Source organism: Diprion similis, chromosome 3, assembly GCF_021155765.1.
Source record: "Diprion similis isolate iyDipSimi1 chromosome 3, iyDipSimi1.1, whole genome shotgun sequence".
Taxonomy (NCBI): domain Eukaryota; kingdom Metazoa; phylum Arthropoda; class Insecta; order Hymenoptera; family Diprionidae; genus Diprion; species Diprion similis.
Window position 1 is genome coordinate 10,021,525 of NC_060107.1, and position 21,193 is coordinate 10,042,717.

Consider the following 21,193-nt stretch of genomic DNA (forward strand, 5'->3'; position numbering starts at 1 on the left):
TACTTTTGTTTAAGGTTTTTCTCTTCAAGAAAACGATAAGTCCAATCCGATCATGATTTTATCGTACCATGAACATTTGATTTGTCTTTTTTGTTTTGTCTTGTTTTTTTTTTTTTGCGAAAAATGAAAGATAAACTGAAATATGGAACATTATTATACTGAGAGAAAGTTTAAAAAGGTATTCATTTATCATTTGGAAGCATATCACTAGAATTATCAACAATGCCCAAAGTAGAGCGATTGATTCGCGAAAGTTTTGCCGATTGCTCACGCCGTGCACAACGGCAGGTTATTATTACTATCATTATTATCATTATTATTTTTATTATTATATTATTTTTTTCGTTTTTATTTTTCTAATTCTACTACTAATAATTTTTTTCTTATTTTCACGTTTTTCATTTGCACAGTTTCCGGAGGGTGCGAAATTTTGTATATATAAGCCACTCCAAAAATTATAGCACAAAAATCTGAGGTTAAAATTTTTATGGTATAGTGTAATTTTGACAGCTTTTATTATCGAATTTGTACCGCATCAGTGTAATTTACTCCAGAACGGTAACGTTAATTTTTTTTACCTATTCCTGTAACGGGGGTAAAAAAAACGCTCCAATCTTGTAAATTCCACCTTTCGGGTACGACATATCGTTAAGAGTCCTATAGCATCTCATTTTCTTCGTTTTTAAAAAAAAATAATTGATGAATGCGAAAAATTATCACCTTTGTAATAGCATTTCACACATGTTCTGCAAACTGAAAATTAAAGAAATTTTCGTAGTTTTATTCGTGTTTTTGTATGATAAGATTAATGTAATAATCTTATTTTTAGAACATCCAATATATAGAAAAAATGATCGCAACTAGATCGAGATTTTTACCCCAGATAGTTGATCAATAATTTGTGGATTGACACATTTCTATTAGTTTGTATGTATGCGAGTTTCCCATAAACTGTAACTTTGGAAACAATGTTCTAATGGATTTTCATCTGCGACTCTAATTACTTTGACAGCGATTTTCTTCAGTAAAAATTGCAAGGATTGTGGTGGATATTATAATTTATCAGTATGTTGAACCCTGCCGTGAATTTCACACAATTAACATATGTGTTTAATACTTGTTTTACTACCGTGTAACTCGCCTAAAAATTATATGAATTTTTTTCTCAAGGCTACCGCAAACTTCTAATATTTAAAATTTGTATGCAAATCCATAAGAAAATGAATTTCATACGAAATAATTGAAATGAAAATTAAGACAAATGAGTTACATTCGCAAAAGTTTTTTTCAATTTGTGAAATACCATAATGTTTTTGTAACTTTTACTGCAAAAAAACAGGCTAGTCGTACAATTATCGTTGCCCATGCGAATCGAACAGACCATCATTTTCCATATAGCTATAGATTCATATGTGTACAGATATATCTATACGTATGTATTATAATTGTAATTATTAGCGATTTTGGGAAGAAATTTTAGTTGAATTTCAATTTGTTAGCTGAGTCTTGCGACTGCTGCTGATTGCGCTACGCGTAAACTGCTCTTTTAATTAATTAATTAACTATTTTACAACATATAGAGAATCAAAGAATCATTGATCACCTTTCGGCGCACGAGACGAGCTTCGAACTTTTTTTCCTTCCATCACAATATGTTCGATTTTCATTGATATATATTCGAAGATCGCACGAGAAAAAATTTAACGATTACGAAGCACAATCCGTACGTGAAAGTCGTATTTGTCGACCTGGCCGAATCACAAGATTTGATCATCAGTTATTATACACACACACACACACACACACTCACACCGTATTCATCGCCGCATAATACAATAAACTACGTTCTATACTAAATGCGTATTTTATAATAATAATACGATATATATTATTTTGGCTCTCATCTTTCCCTTTCTTTTTTTTTTTTTTCTTTTTCATTTCATTTTAACAATTTCACAATTCATTTCCACTACGATGTCGTCACGAGTTCGCTGGGTGCACGATACCACTAATATCGTTTCTTAAATTTTATTTCACTTTATAGTATGCTTAGTTACCGTCATGATTTTCACTTATCTCCTATTTCTTGTTACAACGCCTACAGTAAGAGGTGTCTTTTGTTGTTTTTGAATTTTTCGACTTTCGAGGTGAGAGAGAGAGGGTCGACCGCACGGTATGACAGGTGAAGCGCGATTAAAAAAGCTTGAAAATTCGCGCAGTCTCGTCCAAAGGCGTTCTACGATTTTTAATACATTTTTTTTTTTTTTTGTTCTAATTTTAGCACGTCACATTCATAGAGGCATCTCTGTAATTGACTAGGTGTATTTTTTTTTTTTTGCTTCATTTTCTTTTTTTTCCGCATTTGTTAACGTTCATTAATCTTCGCAATATATAGTAACTTTTTTTTTCTTTATTTTTTTTTTTTTTTCTTTCATTTTTAGCTCGCTAAAAACACTTATTGAGCGTGATCTTATATAAACGTATAGATATAGACAACAGTTAATTATTATTAGTTTATTTTTTATTTGTTTGTTTATTTATTTATTTTTTTTGCTCTTTTTTCAATTCAATTTTTTTTTTTTATTCTCCTTTTCGTAAGAATTTTCACGCTAATTAACAAACGCTAGATTGAGCGAAGCGAGGTTACTTTGTAGATTTAAAGATGTCTAATGAAAATTACGCGACCGACTGGTCAGTCTTACTATTCGTTACATAACATATTTATATATGTATATATGTAGATATATATATGCATACATACGTATGAATTATATATATATATATATATATGCATATGGAATTTTTTTTTTTTTCATTTCAATGCGTGTCTCGATCATCACTATATAGGTATATGAATCCAGCACATCGCTGCATTGCCCGCATCTATTCAACATGACAATATTGTATGTACTTTTATATAGAGAAGAAAACATCGGCTGAATATAACCAACGAAGCGAGTTTAATTATAATAACTTTATTCTTTATATTTTACTCAGAAAGCAGTTTATACGTATATTCTCATTTTTCATTATCTTTGCCGCTCCCAAACACGTGTATCGCACATTTTTTAGAATCAACGAAATATGCACGCCAGGCATTCCAGTTGAACTCGACTCTTTTTTTCTTTGATTGTAGAATAATTTGATGCATTCAACTCCAAGTCCCTAGTCTTGCTGCTGCTCTACAAGCTTTAGATTTTTTCAAATTGATTTTTTTTAACCCTTAGAATTGTTGAAATACGTGGCATACGTTGTCACGTCATGTGCATGTAGTTTCATTAAGAATGTAAAACAAAACAAAAAACATAACTCGGTATACTTACTTACATTCTCTGTGATAAATTTTTTGTGCGGTACTGCGCACTGTAGAAATTTAAAACATGATTTTTTTTTTTTTTTTCAAGTTCAAATTTAATAACAAAAGACAAATTTCTCGAACCGTCATCGCGGTGATTCCAGCATCTCAATTCAAGGAGTTATGAATTAAGACACGACAAGGAATTGATATAAATAAATCAAATAACGAGTCGTTTGGTTTACCTAATTCAAATGTTCCGTGGTTTAACTGAATATTGCATTTTCTTTTATTTTCAAATATTTACAACTGTTAAAGCTAATTGTAGGTTGCATTAATCTAAATCGGAGATGGAAATGTTATTATCCGGACATACGGTGTGAAAAAAAAATTTCTCATGTATTACGTAAGAGATATTTGAGAAAATTGAAACTGTCGACTTTTGGAAAGGCAAAGTTTGTTAAAACGGTAAAATGAAAAATATATCTACGTTGGAATTTATTTACTTTTATTTCGTTCTAAATTTTTTTTGGTTATGATATTTAACAATAATTATTACAGCTACGAATACTTAAGAGTGGAAATTAATCGAACCGAACATCTTGAGAAAAAGTTAATCACCTTAAGAGTTTGGAAATGAAGACTTCAAACTCCCGTAAAAACTATTCCACCTTCGGTGTATATATTTTTATTAAATAATGGTCGAAACGAGTATTAACAACGAACGTAATTGACCTGGAATGCCCAGCACATATTTCACGTTTGGTTTTGTTCGATAAAGCGCGTGCTTTTCTCAGATAGATTGAAAGACTTGCAGAACAAAGCTTCTTCAATTATCTCCAAGTGAACAATACCTGTCCGAAGTATACGTTCATCCGTCGAAACGAAAGGTAACAATGAATCGACACAATGCTGGATCTGGATATTCGAAGTTCCAACGGTCTAAGAAAATCTCCCGGATTATACCTCGCAACAAGTGAACTGAACCGCGAAATTGAGTCATTATCATGCTCCTTCAACACGCGAGGAAAAACTGTAGGATCAACTCCCAGTATAACACGAGATAGAAAATGTGTAATGCGATGCTCTAGGAATGCGGCGCGTGTAGAACGCACTGACACTCGCTCGACCTTAGCTGCATATTGGTATATTGGTACTCTTTTTAGTCGTCGTCGTCCAGACCCAGGAGTTCCGGAGGAAGTCTTCGGTGTCGGCAGCACAGAGTCAGACAGAGGACCCGGGCGGCGAGTCGAAACTGGGGACTCAGGGTCCCGAGGACAACGGCTTTCCAGAAGCTGTTGGTAAGCCCGAACCACACGACAGCGAAGTTCAGGAATGGTACCTACCAAAGAAATCAGGACTTAGAACGGTCAGCCAGCCTCAGGAACCAAGAGGACTCAACGAGCCCATTGAAGGAAGCTTGCGAATCCAATGAAATGAAATTTTCCCACCTGCGGTGGTCCATTAACGACCGCGTAGAGTTTGAGACCAGCGTACGGCGCCCAGGAGGCCCAGAACGTCATCACCAGGACGAAGGACATGATGTGACTAGGATTGCTCAGGTTTTCGGACAGCGCTGTAGCGTACTCCTTGTCGTGGATAGGCACGCCGGATCTCAGTTTCCTCATCATTGAGAATATGTAGTAGTAGGTGTAGACGATTGTGATCACCGATGGGCCCAGGACCAGGATGGACAGAGTCACGGTGTACGCGGCCATGTTTCCCCAGTCGAGCATGCATATGAAGGCTTCGTGATCGAAGATCGCCTTGTTGAAGCCGAGGAGAGGTGGACAGCACATCATTGCAGCGCTGATCCAAGTGAACGCCATCCAGCATTGGCACCTCGTCTTCGTCTGCACCGTCTCGTATCTGAGTGGTTTCCTGTATGGACAGAATCGTTTACACGTCAAGGTCGATTGTGACTGAAGCATGCACTGACGCCAAGTGAGTGTTGGAGTTGTACACTCCTCATTCATTCGCTCCTTGGCAGTTGGAGAATAGCCAGAAAAGTATGTCGCTTATGACGACCTTAAGGAATCAACTTGTGAAAAACATGTGCGATTCGTCATACTGTGCGTAAAACCTGCCCGGTGAATGGAGCGAGCATTATTTGACACAGTTGGACTCAAGAACGTGTAAACTAAGTCAGTCTGTCGTTCTGTCTAGTCGAACGCTTATTACAGATTAAGGTGCTTATAAAGAAGCGTCGCCTTTCATGCCTGCCGGTAATTTTTTACCGACATTACACGCATACATTACCGGCATGCGCGTAATATCGGTAACAAATGTCGCCAAAATGAGATTTCGGTGTTCTTCGTAATCGAAAACCAGATCAGCTGCCATTTCGTCATTTTACCATCAAATCTCATGGGATTGGGCTCAAAATGTGTGTTTCATCACCGCCGAGTGGCATCATACCGGATAGGTCGATCCATTCAGTGCAGCTGTGAAAATTTGGCCAATTTCTGTGAGTGGTAACCAATCTGTAAATTTTTTTTCAAAATTTTGAAAAAGTAAAAAGACGCTCCACTTTTTGCCAAAATAAGGCAATCACTGCCCAAGTTTCACTCTGATCGCTTCAGCGGTATAGGAGTTTTGCATCCCCGCGTTTTCGAGGTGTACAACGCTTCTTTATAAGCACCTTAATGGGCGCATCTACACTGCGACTGAAAAATTCTGCAACGTAGTATCTACCTGATGGCGAGGTATCGGTCGACGGAAATCCACATGAAGGTGTAGACCGAGACTGCCCAGAGCGTGACCTCCAGGTAGCCGATTAGCCGGCACACGATGTCGCTGTAGACCCATCGCCGCACTAACGCTGGGTAAACGGAGAGCGGAACAACTAGCAATCCGCAGAGTAGATCGGCTGAGGCCAATGACAGCAAGTAGTAGTTTATCACCTCGCTGGGGCCTGTGAGTAGAAAAGAAAAACGAGCATGCAAATCGTTGATCATACGCGTCAGGGGTTGCATGACGAAGTTGACGATCACTGAAGCTGCTGGACCAAAACGGCTCAACTGAATATGCAATTTGGCCATGAATAATCATAGGAACCACGTGACTTTGGACTCAAGAATTATACTCACCGCGGAAGTTGAGGTAGGTGGCGATGATGAGCAGATTCGAAAGTATGATGGCGACGCCGACCACGAAGATGAGGCCCGCCTGCATGAGAGCCTCCAGCGAGGGCTCCTCCATGCCGCCCCCCCTACGCGCCGCATCCCCCCACCCACCCTGAGGTGCCTGGTCCCCCCTTTCACCCTTCTTTGCACTTCACTCCGTCCCAACCACTTCCGTCCACTACTTCACCTCGGTACACAACCTCACGCAACTCCTGCCTCCTCCTCCTCCCAGCCCTAAAGCTTTTGGCACAGATGTCACGCTCTTTCTTTCTTACGTGGCTTATTTGACTCGGATGGCTTGTCTCCGAATTCACTTTTCTTCTCTCTGGCGTTTCCTCGACTCTTCGACACTCGATTCCCCTCCTCAAGTGCACTGAATCGCCCGTGGAATTGTTCTCCAAGCCGTGAATCACGCGAACCCCATTGCCGGTGGTTGAAACTCGTCCAGGATCGATCTGGTGCTTCTGAAAGTAGAAAAGATTTCCACCTATCAGGACTCACCTCGATAGCTGACTCGATGAGCTATAACGTGATTACTTTTAGCTACGTCCAATCTCCGTACGGAGATCTAATGTTGAAATCGCATTGTCAAGGGATAGTTTCGCGAGGTATAAACGGGCTAAATGAAAGTAATGACGAGCGTGTTCTCGTCACAATTGAGTCCAATCAAAGCCTGGAAATGACTTTCAGGTTCTTTCTTCCATACCTCCTTTCCTAGCAACAAACGCTCTCTGTGGATCTCCCTTGGATCGATCAACCGCTTTCGCCAACGTGGAAATACGTAAACCTGCACGATGGATCAATATCTGAAGTCTGTATAACTAAGTCTGCAAGTTGACCATGAATAAGCATAGAGCCCACGTGATAGCAAACTGTGCACTTGACTGATACCTGAAACTAACTCACCTACATCGCTTGATTAATCAGGTTATCACTTTACGCTCGTATTTCAATGCCGTAGATCAAATACGTACAGCGCAGTACGTTTATGTTTCGATGTGACGCTTTTCTTTAGGGGTGAATTTAGTGACACACGAGTATTATTGGCCGCATGTCTCACTTTCAACCGACAAACTAAGTTGTGCCGACCTACTTATTCCCGAATGTAAACTGTAGGAAATATATTCGGGAATTCAGGTGAGGAGCCGGCATGTGTATGCTCTAGAGGACGTACGTATTACACGTCACACTGTGTTCCTTGGCTTGCGCAAATTCGTTTCCATAAGATCTGCTTCATGGCCGAGTCATATGAGTCGTCCGTATCGACCGTCATTCATAATTCAATCAAGTCGATCTTGAATGGAATAGGTGCACGTACTAGTCTAGCATTGGTATACATACAGGTTCACCTCTGCACGTCGCTCACGTGACACTGTCATTTTTTTCATTCTTTTTCATCGTGGTTCAAGACTGATGTGTGACATTGTACAGTTCAGGATCTAATTAAGTGAGTTTCGAGTCAATTAAAACTCCTCAGTTAATCTTGAGATTGCCATCTACTTACCCCAATTTTATCGGTCTAATAGAAGGTTGGAGGCAAATGGTGAAATGTTTGTACCAATGAATTGACACTAGACTGGAGGAGATTTATCATTCTTCACTTTACCTATCACTCCACATGTTCACTAGAACTTCGAAAAGGAATATTACGATTATCTGCTAAATGAAGGTTTGACAAATTTTTAACAGTATCTATTTTATAAATATCAGAAGAATCATTCTCCTTCTTTTACGCATAGCAATTCGTTTAACTCAACCTTTGAACGTAAGAGTGAAGCTCTATCTAGTGCCAAGGTCCAGTGAGTGACCTTGACCTGTAGTCAGGATTTTGTGAGACGCACATTTTTCATAGTATTAAATCATGTCAAGTCTGTTAGTGGTTATTCAAATGTGCTTACCATTCAAAAATGTCCATAATGGCATGTGAGTTTTCAAATTAATTCTTTACTGGTCTAGCTAACGATGAAGATTGTTAGGCTTAGCGTAGGTATACATTATTTTATCATTATTCATCATTACACCTCATCCATGAACAATACTACGAGTACAAGAGGTGATCCAATGTGTTTATTAAAATTTAGCAGAAACTTCAACTCAGTATAAAGACATAGACCACATTGGTCCGCAGTGTGGCACTGAACACTCGTCATTACCATCATGTGAATAAATAATTTAATAACTAAACGAACAAGTGACGTCCAGAGTTTACATTATTAAATGTAGAGCGCTACTGCGCCTTGGTTATGCACATAGTCATGTACCTACGTAGATGATGGTGTAAGTAGCTGATTCCAGCGCATTGCAGATCGCTACTTGCTTGGGTAACGTGGTACACGCTCTCACCATTATGGCACGTGTCGCCTGTACGTGTACTGGCCGATGCTGATAAGCGTGAAAAACGGCTTACGAAGCCTTGCAGTTCCTTACTTCGCCCCATTCGCTCGTTGCACGTGCTTAAGTGACCCGCGCCCTGTACTGTGTATTCCACACAACTACGCTCGCATACGTATTTTAGCGTATTCACTGGATCGGCTTGATGACATACAACAGCCCTGATGCCATTAGTCGGCTTCTTCGGATACCTAATACAGGTCTACCTACTGTGGTACAGTCGTACTAATTACCTATCCATCATCGCACGGCATTTTTATTTTATTTTTTTTGATCACTTGAGTTCAAGCAGATCTTACTGCTCATTGTGTAGTAATTTTCACTGAAAATATGAAGCTAATACTACAGGGTTTCCATAAGGTTATAGTTTATTTGGTCATTTTCAGTGACAAAATCAATGAATACACCGAGTAACTAGTATAAGGTAACTGAAAATGTTAGTGATTACTGAGTAACGTGTTCCAAGCTAGTTAAAATATTCGCTAAAACCATGTTCAAAGTTTATACTCTAAAATTATAGTCATCCTCATTGAATACTGTTTCAGTTACCATCAGATTAATTCCATCAATCTTTGGGAAGTAGACTTCTGGTTTTGTCAACACTTGATCAAAACTTTAGCGGGAATGAAACAGATCTCGTTTTAACATTCCGGGGTTCCGGAAAATTATTATTGATCATCCGTTTACTGTACAATAATAAAAATTCTCCATCCATACCTTTGTAATCAAACTTTTCACAAAATATTCATTCATTCTTACATCAAACGCTTGAATTGTTGGCTTGGAAGAAAATTTTATTAAAGCCCAAATTATGAGAAAAACTAAAATGGTGTCTCTGGGACCTCGGAACGGTATTTACCAATGAAAAAATGTATCTACCATTCGACTGTTGAACAAATAGGTAATCCGACAAAAGATTCATAGAATATTAACGCCTGTGTTGCAATTAATGAGCTGATAACTTCCAAGGAACTCAAAACGATCTGGCAATAGTGATCTTGATTTATTGCAGAGCTCGAATGAAAGGCCACGAATGGAACCTAAGAAAAGCGTATAACAACTTCCACAAAACATCAATTGATCAGTATTTTGCCGAAGCGAATTATTGCGATGTCTATTTAGACCAGGAATCCGAAGGGAAAAGATTCGAAATGACTTAGGCTGATCTCACTTCACCATCAGCCATTATATCCAATGATCCACTACCAGCCTGAAGTCTGCCCATGGTGTTATTAAATCCGTTAAATCACAGTCGTGATCCACTTCTTTTCTTCCCTCCTTCCGACCCCTATTCTTATATATCTCTCTCTCTCTTTCTCTTTCTCTGTTTCTCTCCCTCGTCTTTCCCGGTATTGGCGGGACTGTTCCTTCTTCCCCCTCTGCGTCTCTCAACCCTGCTTGCCTTTCCGCAGAATTATGGCAACGTCGAGAGGAGAGAGCACCCTTATTGGTGGCTCCCGTTGGTTGCCCTAGGTCCTAAGCCCATGGATGCCGAACCAGACTTTATCGAGTCGCGCTTATATTTCACCCTAACCTAGTTTTACAATGATCACCTCTCTCGAATTCAAGCACCAATGTCTTTCAAGGGTGCATTTTTTGATTCGTTTGGTTTTCAATTTGAGTTTCCGAACCATAGATACTTACTCTCGATTGAAAACAAAAAATGCGTCACCTTAGTCGCTATAGGAATAGCCCACGTTTTTACACACCGGTGAAAAACAACGACCTCTAAACACATTCAGGGCAAGTGTTACTGCATGATGGTTTGCGGGGGATGAAATGCGTCCGCTTTTTCACAGGCCAGAGAAGTTGAATGAAGAGACTTACGCCTCTATCTAGGGTAGATATAAAATGAATTGACACAGCTGAGAATCGTTCTTTCGTGTGATTGCAGAGAGAGAAACATCAGTCGCTCACGAACGCACAGTGAATCGAAGTTGTATCAATCAACTTTGAGTCACATGAATACGTTGTACCAGTAATTAAATTCCGGTGAAGCCTTAGTTTGACTATCTGAAGAAACTAGAGGAGAAATTGAACGAATGGAAGTGTGCACCGCGTGCTTTGTTTTCAAGAGATGAGGAGTGAGTGCTTCAATAGTTTAAGACATGGAGGAAAGAAAGTCTCGAAGATCGAGTAAATCGAATCACAAGAAAAATTATTGAATATTATATTGATTTCGGTGGATTTTTCCACTCTTCCGCAATAAACCCTCAGCCATAATATCTTCCAGCAAAGTAAGAACTTGTATGTAAATTTTATTCTCTCTACCGCATTTCCATTGATACGAGGGAATTTTATCGCGGAGAAGTCGATATATGTCGTCGTTTTCATCGTTTCCACGAGTTATTAAGTCCCGAGTTTGAGTGTTCGCGTAGGTAAATCTTGCGAGCAGAAATAAAATTCTTTGTCTCCTGAGCTTTCACGCGAAAGAAATGACGAAGCAAAGTAATACAGTTCGTATCACTGACTCCGTGGATTTTAGGTAAGGCTTAAACTTGATCGAAAAGATTATTAAGCTTGATTTGAGTTGCGAATTTGAGGGAAAGAATAGCAGAACAAAGAAAACTGTTGTACCGAGTCCGACATCTCGTCGCTTCGTTAAGCCGCGAATAAGAAATCGAATATAGTGTTTCGGTTTGAAACTGAGAAGAGTTAGCAAGTAAAAGGAATTCTGCATTCTGAGTCCGTTTTAGCCACGTTTAAATTTAACACCGCAGGGCCGGTTATCGGAGCCTCTGAGGTGCCCAGCGGGGAATGCGGTCCACGCAGCATCTCATCGCGCGTCCATGTTACAAAACACTGCCATCTTTAATTGGTCTATATAGGTGGTAGGTATATTTACCGAAATTTATCCTGTGAAGTTCGAGGCCGCGTACCTTTTCGATCGCATCTTCGGCGCCCCTTTTACTTCCACTCAGCCCTTCACTTATCACAAAACAAACTCTGCAGGACGCAGCTGCGGTACCGAGTCAGGTTCGCGCCGGGTTTTTAAGCTGAGGTCGGAATTCAGACGACGAACAACTTCCCCTGGCGGGGATCAAATCCACCCCAAATAACCACCTACGCGATCAACCTGGGGGTGACTACTGTCGACTTTGCGTCCCGACGCTCCGACGTCCCGGGAGCCGCGGCGTCGATACGTGGACGACGCACGCGCGCCACCCCCGATTCGGCCGGGCAGCGTTTTGGAGATGACTCAGCCGTTCGGGGCAGCCTGCTTTTGGGAAACCGCGTACGCGCGGATAATCTCAGCTCCGTTTTTCCCGACCTACTCAAACTCCCAGTTTCCATTTTCCTTTTCCTCTTCCCCATCGTCCTGCTTTCGTTTCGTCCGAGCAGTAAACCACGAGCAGTCCGGTCGCTAAATCCTTCTCTCGTTGTTGACGATGGAGTTTTGAAAAAAAGTGTCCCAGACACGGAAGTCCAAGAAATATTTGAAAGGTCAAGGGAATCGGGGCAACGTTTGGAGCAGGTTGTTACCGTTGGGTTGGAATTATCGAAGAGTCGGGAAAAATTTTACTGTGTTCAAAATTTTTTTGTCGAAAGTACGTAACAGTGACGAAGATGGCTTAGCCATGTGAAGTTCTATTTTCTCATCTAATATCGAAAATCCTTCGCGTTAGAGATTATCAGATTTTTGGTGCACGTTGCGCAGTAGTGTAACAAACAATGAAATTTTGATTTTGGAAAACGGATCTACGTTGGGGAATGAAATACGCTGAATTTTGACAATATTCTTCATCGAGTCCGTTCAAAAAGAAGTGGAATATCCACTCGGGGGATTTTAATGCAGCGACCTTATGCCCATCACGTCACTGAAGTACGATCGTACCTGAAAAGAATATGAATGATTGATTGATTTATATCTCCTGATATTGTAGAAAAATTCTTGGGCACGAACAGGCCATATCTTCCGCTGACATTAAAATGGATTAGGATTGAATAGTCGAAAACTAATAAGGTCAAAGAAACGAGGATTATTCGACGAGGATCTAATTCGTGAAGAAAAGCTGTTAAAAGTACAATCGTCAGAAGTAAATTACTCCAAGAAATAAACAATGCGCAGAATTACAGTGGCTGACTGGGTAATAAGCCACGAGAGGTTTCAGCCCATTGCCAGTCTCTAGAAACACCTCGTTAAAGCCAAGAGAACTAGGTTCCGAGGTATTTAACACTCGACTAAGGGATAAATGAGACGAGGACAAAACGCTATAAGGACCAAATGGAATGTAGAAATTTCTCTTGAGGATGACTGTTTTGCAGCTAACAAGCCCCGCTCGTGACGCTCCATTATAAAAGCCGTGAATTGTCCCAAATACAGTCCTCGATTTACATCAGTTATTTCTAAAATCACCCTCCGTTGGTCATACCCGGGCAATGACATGGAAATGATTTCAATCTACGAGCACTTTGTCTTTATGGCCTTGTTAGACACACGCAGGCCGAGGAGGGTTGATAGCAAATTATTTAGCGTTGCCTCGTCCAGAAACATCGTTTTTGCGGGACATCTGTTCGCTTGGAATTAGTAAATTTCAATACGATTTCTTGAAAAAACACTGAAACCTGACACGAAGAAGAGGCTTGGAATGAACAGACGTGAGTGATCATTGTTCACCGTCAATGTGGTTATCGTAGGATGAATGATCGATCGTGAAGCCAAGATCTGATTCGTGCAGTTCAGTCGATAGAATCCAAGGTGCCTGAGTGATGCAGCGACTGTATTTCCTCGGGGATGAGGAAGCCTGTTTTCCCCTGATTTGAACCCTTTGCGTACGTGAACAAACCGTTGATCGACTATCGTGTAGTTTCATTAAACTAGAAATACAGCTGCTTACATAAGCTCAGACCCCTCGCTGGTTCGCTTTATACGCTATTCTAATCAAGTCAGAAGTCTGCGTCCTTTTATCCTAGTCATCCAGGTTTGTTGATTAACTTCCCCAGCCAATGCGTGTGTAAAAAATGTTCTCGCCGGTATTCCCTTGATTAAAAACAGGTAAATTAGGACACTCGGATGCTCGTTGGGTGAGAAAACGCTGTGGAAATAGGGCTGAGCTAATTGCTCGTAGTCATTTTTCGCTTCAATGCGTCGAGCGCTATGTTAAGTGAATAAATCTGCGATATCTGTTACAAGTTTCTCTCGATTTCGTTGCTCATCTAGTCGTGGCTTGGAACTACATATTCGATTCGATATCGACTATGCTGGTTATGACGTACCAGTTCTGCATTGTACGAAATTTGGCACAGTTCCATTTCACTCTGTTCATTGAGCGCATACTTTGCTTCACCTACTCCCTGCCGTGCAGATAACGCTGCGGCATTATACCACTTAAATAGGCACAACTCTGATATGAAACTTACCCCTCTGACGGTGAGCATTGTTTATAATATACGCGCAGACTTAAGGTGCTTATAAAGACCCGTTGTACATCTCGAAAACGCGGGGATGCAAAACTCCTATAACGCTCAAGCGATCAGAGTGAAACTTGGGCAGTTAATGCCTTATTTTTGCAAAAAGTGGAGCGTCTTTGTACTTTTTCAAAATTTTGAGAAAAAATTTCACAGATTGGTTACCACCCAAAGAAATTGGCCAAATTTTCACAATTGCACTGAATGGACCGACCTATCCGGTATGATGCCACTCGGCGGTGATGAAACACACATTTTGAGCCCAGTCCCATGAGATTTGATGGTGAAATGACGAAATGGCAGCTGATCTGGTTTTCGATTACGAAGTACACCAAAATCTCATTTTGGCGACATTTGTTACCGATATTACGCGCATGCCGGTAATGTATGCGTGTAATGTCGGTAAAAAATTACCGACATGCATGAAAGGTCGGTAACAAATGTTGCAAAAATGAGATTTCGGTGTACTTCGTAATCGAAAACCAGATCAGCTGCCATTTCGTCATTTCACCATCAAATCTCATGGGACTGGGCTCAAAATATGTGTTTCATCAGCGCCGAGTGGTATCATACCGGATAGTTCAATCCATTCAGTGTAACTCCGAAAATTTGGCCAATTTCTGTGGGTGGTAACCAATCTGTAAATTTTTTTCAAAATTTTGAAAAAGTAAAAAGACGCTCCACTTTTTGCCAAAATAAGGCATAAATTGCCCAAGTTTCACTCTGATCGCTTGAGGGGTATAGGAGTTTTGCTTCCCCGCGTTTTCGAGGTGCACAACGCTTCTTTATAAGCACCTTGAAGCAAAGTTTAGGTCAGGTACTCGGATGCTGTAAAGATGATCCAAGGTTGTGTTCAACGTTGACACACCGATCGCATGAGAACTCTTCGAGAAGTCGGACAAGTCATGTTGCTGTAATGAAACCTCTTATGGGTACGTTTCGTCAGAAGCTTGTGACCATGACTTTCGCATAGAGGTCATTCTTTCTGGTCCTGCACAAAATTTCCGAGACTTCTGTAGCTCCGGAGAACTGCGAGTGTGTAAGGGATGTTTATTGATCTGAGAGGGAAGAGGACTCTCGGGCGCCAGTCTGCTGAAACCAGCGAACAGTGTCACTTAACGTACTATCAACTGGTCCTATCGAAAGTCTGCATCTCGTTACGCAGTAGGACAAAGTAGGTCAAGTTCGAGTCAGAGGACAACGCGTAGCGGTAGATCCTCTGGTTCTTCGAACAGTCGAAGACCACGCCTCCTTGAATTGGATAACCACGTTAGGGTTTGATTTTGGTCACCGTAGTACACGTTGTGATCATCGTTAGATTCGGTTGTGAACTCGTACTTGTCGCTTGTAATTTGTGGGCATGATCACAAATGATACAGTGATGCATCGATCCACCTAAACACTGACTTTCAAACAATAACGTGTACGTGTATACCAAGTATCGAAAACATATTCAGGTCAAACCTTACTCAAAGTAGATGACACACTACTTGTCAAGAGATTAAAAGTCAAATTAATAAGTACAGAATTTTTTAAAAGTGGCTAAAAGTGATATAATAACGACAAACGATGGATCTACCTTACGTTGTTACTTTTCCATGGTCGAAGCCACTATCCGTGACCTGGCATTAATCCTTTTGGTCGCGGCATCGAGCTCCTGGTATGTTTTTCCTTCGACGCCGTGCTGATGGAGGATTTTACGACGAGCGGTCTCGAGTGAAATACAGTTTATTGTTAGTGTGGTAGGTTCTTGGTTGGATATGTACCTAAGTTTTATAGTAAGTCGTAAAGGTTACCACACAGGCAAGTGTGTGCTCTCTTGATCTTCCGAAGTACTTATACTATATAAGGTAGGGATCTATAAGGGCGGAGGTGCAAACGAGTCGCATTAATGTGTGTGTGTGTGTGTGTGAATATATTACCGACGACATCACAGATCGTTTATTAATATAATAAAAATTTGTAAAACGACCGAGCTAAACACTCGGTACTTACAAAACAGATAGACACTGCATTACAATTATCAAAATACAAAAAAGCACACAACAAAACAACAAAAAATGTATACTCGTACGTATTCGGAATTCCATGCGGTTTTATCTAGCCTCCAACTGTCACCACTTCCAATTTTGTTTACAGACAACAATTACAGATAACTCTATCGAGAATAACAAAGATTTCAAGACTTTACCGAAAGTCATACTTTCATTGGCTTGGAAGTTATAAATTATTAATTACAGTTACGACTGTTCGAAAAGTGTTTGGTTCATGACAGTCATTTTAAAAAACGAAGAAACTACTTTTAGTAGACCCCCAAAGTCACTGCCATTTTAGTTAAACTTTTTTTTGAGTTCATAATTTCCAGGCCCATGTTAATAATCAGAATTCTTTGTAACGTCTTTAAATCTGTGTAATTTTATTTTTTTACTCATAAAACTAATCCGAAAATTCAAAATCCATCCAGCTTTCGACCAATTCGGCATCTAGCTTTGGAACGACGAATGACAACGAAAGAAAAAAAACAATGGAACTGGTTCTATTCAACAATTACAAAAAATTAAGATTTCCGACCGTCCAACGCTATGTGAAATCGCATGAAATTCCCCATACAAGTACATACAATAAACGGACGATTATAAACGGAACGGCACTGGTCCTACAGTTGCTTCTTCGGCAGGGATACTTTGTGATGATATTTTCCATAGACTCTACCGCTCCTCGTCACCCTGTAGTTCAGCGGCTGAGAGGAGGTTGAGGAGCTGGAAACATGGGGTCCATCACCGGTGCAGAGGCGCTTCACCTTCGTCCTGATTCCCGTCGGTGATTTCGGGTTCAAAGCCAGACTCTGGCTTCTCCTAGGCCCGGACTTCCGCCTGATGTGGACCGGTGCGACTGTGGCTCTTGTTTTGAAAATCCGAAGGGGAGATACGGCCAGGATACTGCTGGCGATCCGCCGCCGACAACGCCATAAAACAACCGCCGTTGCGAACCATGCGAGCCAAGGACCCGTACGAGGACCTGGTACCGGGTCTCGGGACCACAGGAACAACATCTGCTGAGATAACTTTGGGATCAGTTGATCAGTTGATCAGTTCTACTTTCATGGGAATCGCGATGGTGGTCACTCGAAGTGAACAGAACTCTGCCCATCTATCTGGGCCACCAAGTTAAAGTTGAGGGTGTGGCTTCAAGTTCCGAATCGTCGAACTTGAGACAGACCCTTACATCAAATGGTCGAAATTTCGATTGATCACAACTTCGAATGGTCGCAGCTATGGATCGAAACCTCGAGGTCAAAATTTTGAGTTTATTCAAAGTTGGTCGTTTCAGGGGTTTGACCATTCGGAGTTTTTGATGATTTGGAATATTCTACAATCCGGTATTTTGACCATTTGGTTTTTTGGTCGTTCGGAATTTCGATGGTTTGCAGTTCGGCCATTAGTTGTTGTAACGGTCTGTCCAAGTTTTGGCCGTTTGAAACTTTGACCCGTGTTCTAGGTTATGTAAGGTAGTGCGGGTTTCAGGATTTCGATAAATTATAGTTCAACCCTATATCAAAACTCTCCCCCGGAAACACACTCGGTCTCTGGGGCTTGCAGACGGTACGTGATTCTTGAAACACGAAGCTTTGCCTCGCAGGACTAAAAATAGTTCCTTGTATTCTGCTGTCCTTGAAGATTCTCCGCGTATAATGTGTGCGGAATACAGACGCGATGTTCACCCTGGTTCACGTGGGTGCGGAGGGAGGAATCGTTTCGGTAACGATCGTCCAAATGTTGCCAGTATTTTACTTTATTTCGAATTTTAGAGGGGAAAAAATAGACTGTATTATGAAAAAGAGCTGTTTCTTCGTTTTGGAAAATGTGTACAAATTTTGATATGAAGAGATTAACTTGAGGTTAAAAAATATCCTGAAGGAATTCAGATTCGGTTTCGCGAGAGTTACAAAAATTAGAATTTTCACATTTCGCATATTTCAGGGAATTTTAACGCCTGTCAAGAAAACGTACATCAAAACAATCACCAATTCGTTGATTTTGATGTTTCAGAGAAAAACAGAAATTTAAACATTGCCAACAAGTGCAAAACTGATCTTTCGTCAGTCTTTGCCTCAAAATCAGCAAACACTGTGCTTTCCTTCACCTTAATGATAAAATTATGCTTGTCTTTAGCGTCAATGTGTTTATTTTAACTTTCCTAAGCCTAAATCTTCGAAAGTGCTTTTGGAAATAGGTGACGAAAAAGTCAGAGAATTTCGAGTTTCAAATTTACGGTCACTCTGAAATTGAAATGAAATTTTCTTTTTCTCCACACAAGGAACTGACCCTACAAGTTTGAGAAGTTCTTGCAGTCACAACTACTTCTACAATATTCGCGAATTTCGTTAATAATAAAGGCCTGAAGGTAAGCCCTCAAAGCGATTAATTCTGCCGCACAGAACCTTCGAATGAAGGAGGTACATACAGAAAGAATCGACCTTGTGCAACGACTATGATGAATTCTCCTGTCTGATACACGCGGCTGGCGGATTGAGCGGAAACCTGGCAAAAGTGCTTTCGCGTCCTTGATGCATAATTCGTTCATCCCCGACTGTATAAGAGGTAATTGAATTCGCAAAGTATCTGCACACGAGCCGTGCAAGTATATCATGAGAAACGATGAACTGCACGTTTCGCTTCTGCTGAATCGATTTTAGTCGATACTGATGTGATAAAGAGCGAACGGGAGAGAAGAGGATGAAAATGAAGGCGAATTTTGTTCAAGAAAAATTACCCCGTCGATGAGGATCGTTCGGTGCAGAAACGCGACCTAACAGTTTGTTAGATTCTATTTTCCGGAGATTCATCAAAAATTCTGTAACGGCCAGTCTGTCAAGTCTTGAAGGTTATAAGGGAGAAGCTCAAGTGAATTTAATTCAATCATTTTCCGAATATACATGATTTTTTCTTCTCTCTTTTTTTTTAAGATTTGCAAATCTCAACCGATAAAGTAGAATGCTGTAGGTTTTTCCAATTTTTATGAATGCTCACTCATTCATTTTGGGAATCATATTCAAAGAATCATTTTCTCAAACGAATCATTCAAAGTTTGTTCTTCATAACCAGTCACGTTTTTGTTTATTATAATCTCTTATCGAACAGCTGAGCTGCTAAAGAAGAAATCTTTATTACATGATATGTGGAAGAAATTTATTCGAGAAAAAAATTTATAGGCTTTTCATAAAAATTGGACAAAGCGTACAGATTTCTCTTTCAAAGGTTGCAAAATCCTGTGATCTTTCTTTTCTAAAGATCGTTAGAAACTGGAGAACCAGTTGAAATTTGCGATTCCAAATTTTGTTCATTCCATTGAGAAAAATTTCATTTGTTATGGTTACTAAAAAAACTCCGATAAAACGGGTATCGTTATTTAGTATTATTATAGTTATTTTCTGATTACGGCAGAAAATAAAAATAGTCAAAGACTGTATTATTAAAAAAAACTAGAAATTTCTCTTTTCAGATGGCATCATGAGATGTTTTCTTTTTCATTAAATTTACGTCTATATTGACTGAATGTCTACCCTCAAACCTTTAATTGTCTTATAATTTTTCCGCCAAAATATGGCGGCCTTACATCCTCAAGACCTTCTCGGTTCCGGCCAGAGGGACAGTCTTACGTAAATTGTAAAGGTTGTGGTGGTGGGTTTGGCTGGCAACTTACCTTATAGATCCACTCGCTGGCGCGCTGCCTGTAACTGAGGGGTTGGTCGACTAGCCGAAACATAGAAGGGCCGTGAGCAGATACTTATAAATGGGGACCTGAAAACCAGAGGAGAAATAGTAGTATTCACAAAAAAACTCCATCCAAACAATGAGAGTTGTCGAAACCGTGGCTCGAATTCTGACCGAAAAATGGTCAAGTAATATCTTCACCGCGGACGGATTAATGAACGAGAATCTTGATAGATTGGATCCCCAGGATTTCCAAGCACGGTTTTCTATTTTATATTTCATAAGGACATGGGATTAATTGTTTTTTTTTTTTTCTTTTCAATTTCTGGGATTTCGAAAAAGTTTACAGATTTCGTTGTGATTTAAAAGAATTTTTGTTTTTATCTTGTTTCGAGTGATGTCGAATTTAACCGAATACACGACAGAAAAAATTACAGCAGAGATGCATGGAACAGGAATTTGGTTTCCTTTTTGTGTACGTAGGTATATCATGGGAAATTTTCTATATTGAACAAATGTGATAGTTGGAATAATTTTGATTGTCGTTAATTATGGTAAATGAAATAGGGGTGATTTAAGTTACAATCAAAGTAATTTTTTGATCCAATGAAATGATTTATTTTTATTTTATCTCTGAGAAGAAACTTGAATTTATTTTAGAAAAAAACTTTCCATTATACTTCTAGCATACAGAGAATTTATATATGCATGTGAGAAATTCTTTTTGCAATCGGTGAAGATTAATTCATCGGAAAATATAAATACAAAATAAGTTGAGAAGTTAGTTTGATTTCAGAGAATTTTGACCCGCGATAAGTATTCATTAAAGAACAAAAAAAAATATTAGGAATATTACTGACGAATATTATACAACAAAATATGGTCTTAAGCATTCTGAAAATAACGAGTTACAAACTTTTTACAAAATGCCTCTCTGAAACAGTCGTGTTCTCAGGAAACTGGAGAAAAATTATAACGAAAATTCAACTTGAAAGATATACGACCGTAAAAAAATTACTCAAGTCTTTAATTTTCGAATTTATTTTTTACTCAAATACCGATATCGACTCACGCGCTAATAGGTCGGCTCTTGGATCAGGCTTGTCTTTGCGGTTTTTTATAACAGCTTCCCGGGTAACGACTTCAGTTTTTCACTGCCAGCATGCGGAGCTACTACGCCATCTGAAAAACCGCCGAATCAATCTACCCCTGAATTCATTCGTAACGTTGGTAAATCAAGCTTTTAATATGAGGGTATG

General features: G+C 39.8%; 1 protein-coding gene across 2 annotated transcripts; it reads right to left on the reverse strand.

The window, feature by feature from the left end:
* Positions 1–3,560: 3,560 nt before the first annotated feature.
* Positions 3,561–20,020, reverse strand: LOC124404914 (G-protein coupled receptor 52). 2 transcript variants are annotated; one of them, XM_046879409.1, is made up of 5 exons: positions 19,924–20,020; positions 6,385–6,884; positions 5,990–6,209; positions 4,747–5,176; positions 3,561–4,637 (listed from the first exon to the last, which is right to left on the reverse strand). In XM_046879409.1, exons 2-5 carry the CDS (start codon positions 6,494–6,496, stop codon positions 4,458–4,460), a joined length of 942 nt encoding a protein of 313 aa, XP_046735365.1. In that variant the 5' UTR covers positions 6,497–6,884; positions 19,924–20,020; the 3' UTR covers positions 3,561–4,457. The 2 variants fall into 2 exon arrangements, with proteins under 2 accessions (XP_046735365.1, XP_046735364.1); XM_046879408.1 differs by lacking the exon at positions 19,924–20,020 and adding an exon at positions 11,657–11,915.
* Between the last annotated feature and the right edge of the window lie 1,173 nt (positions 20,021–21,193).

What these genes read in the sequence shown, in the direction of transcription:
- LOC124404914 (XM_046879409.1), bottom strand. Translation starts at nt 6,496, where the DNA reads ATGGAGGAGCCCTCGCTGGAGGCTCTCATGCAGGCGGGCCTCATCTTC. An exon ending in CACCTACCTCAACTTCCGCG is followed by an intron (nt 6,210 to 6,384) that starts GTGAGTATAATT and finishes TTCTACTCACAG; the next exon opens with GCCCCAGCGAGGTGATAAAC. An exon ending in GACCGATACCTCGCCATCAG is followed by an intron (nt 5,177 to 5,989) that starts GTAGATACTACG and finishes CTGTCCATACAG; the next exon opens with GAAACCACTCAGATACGAGA.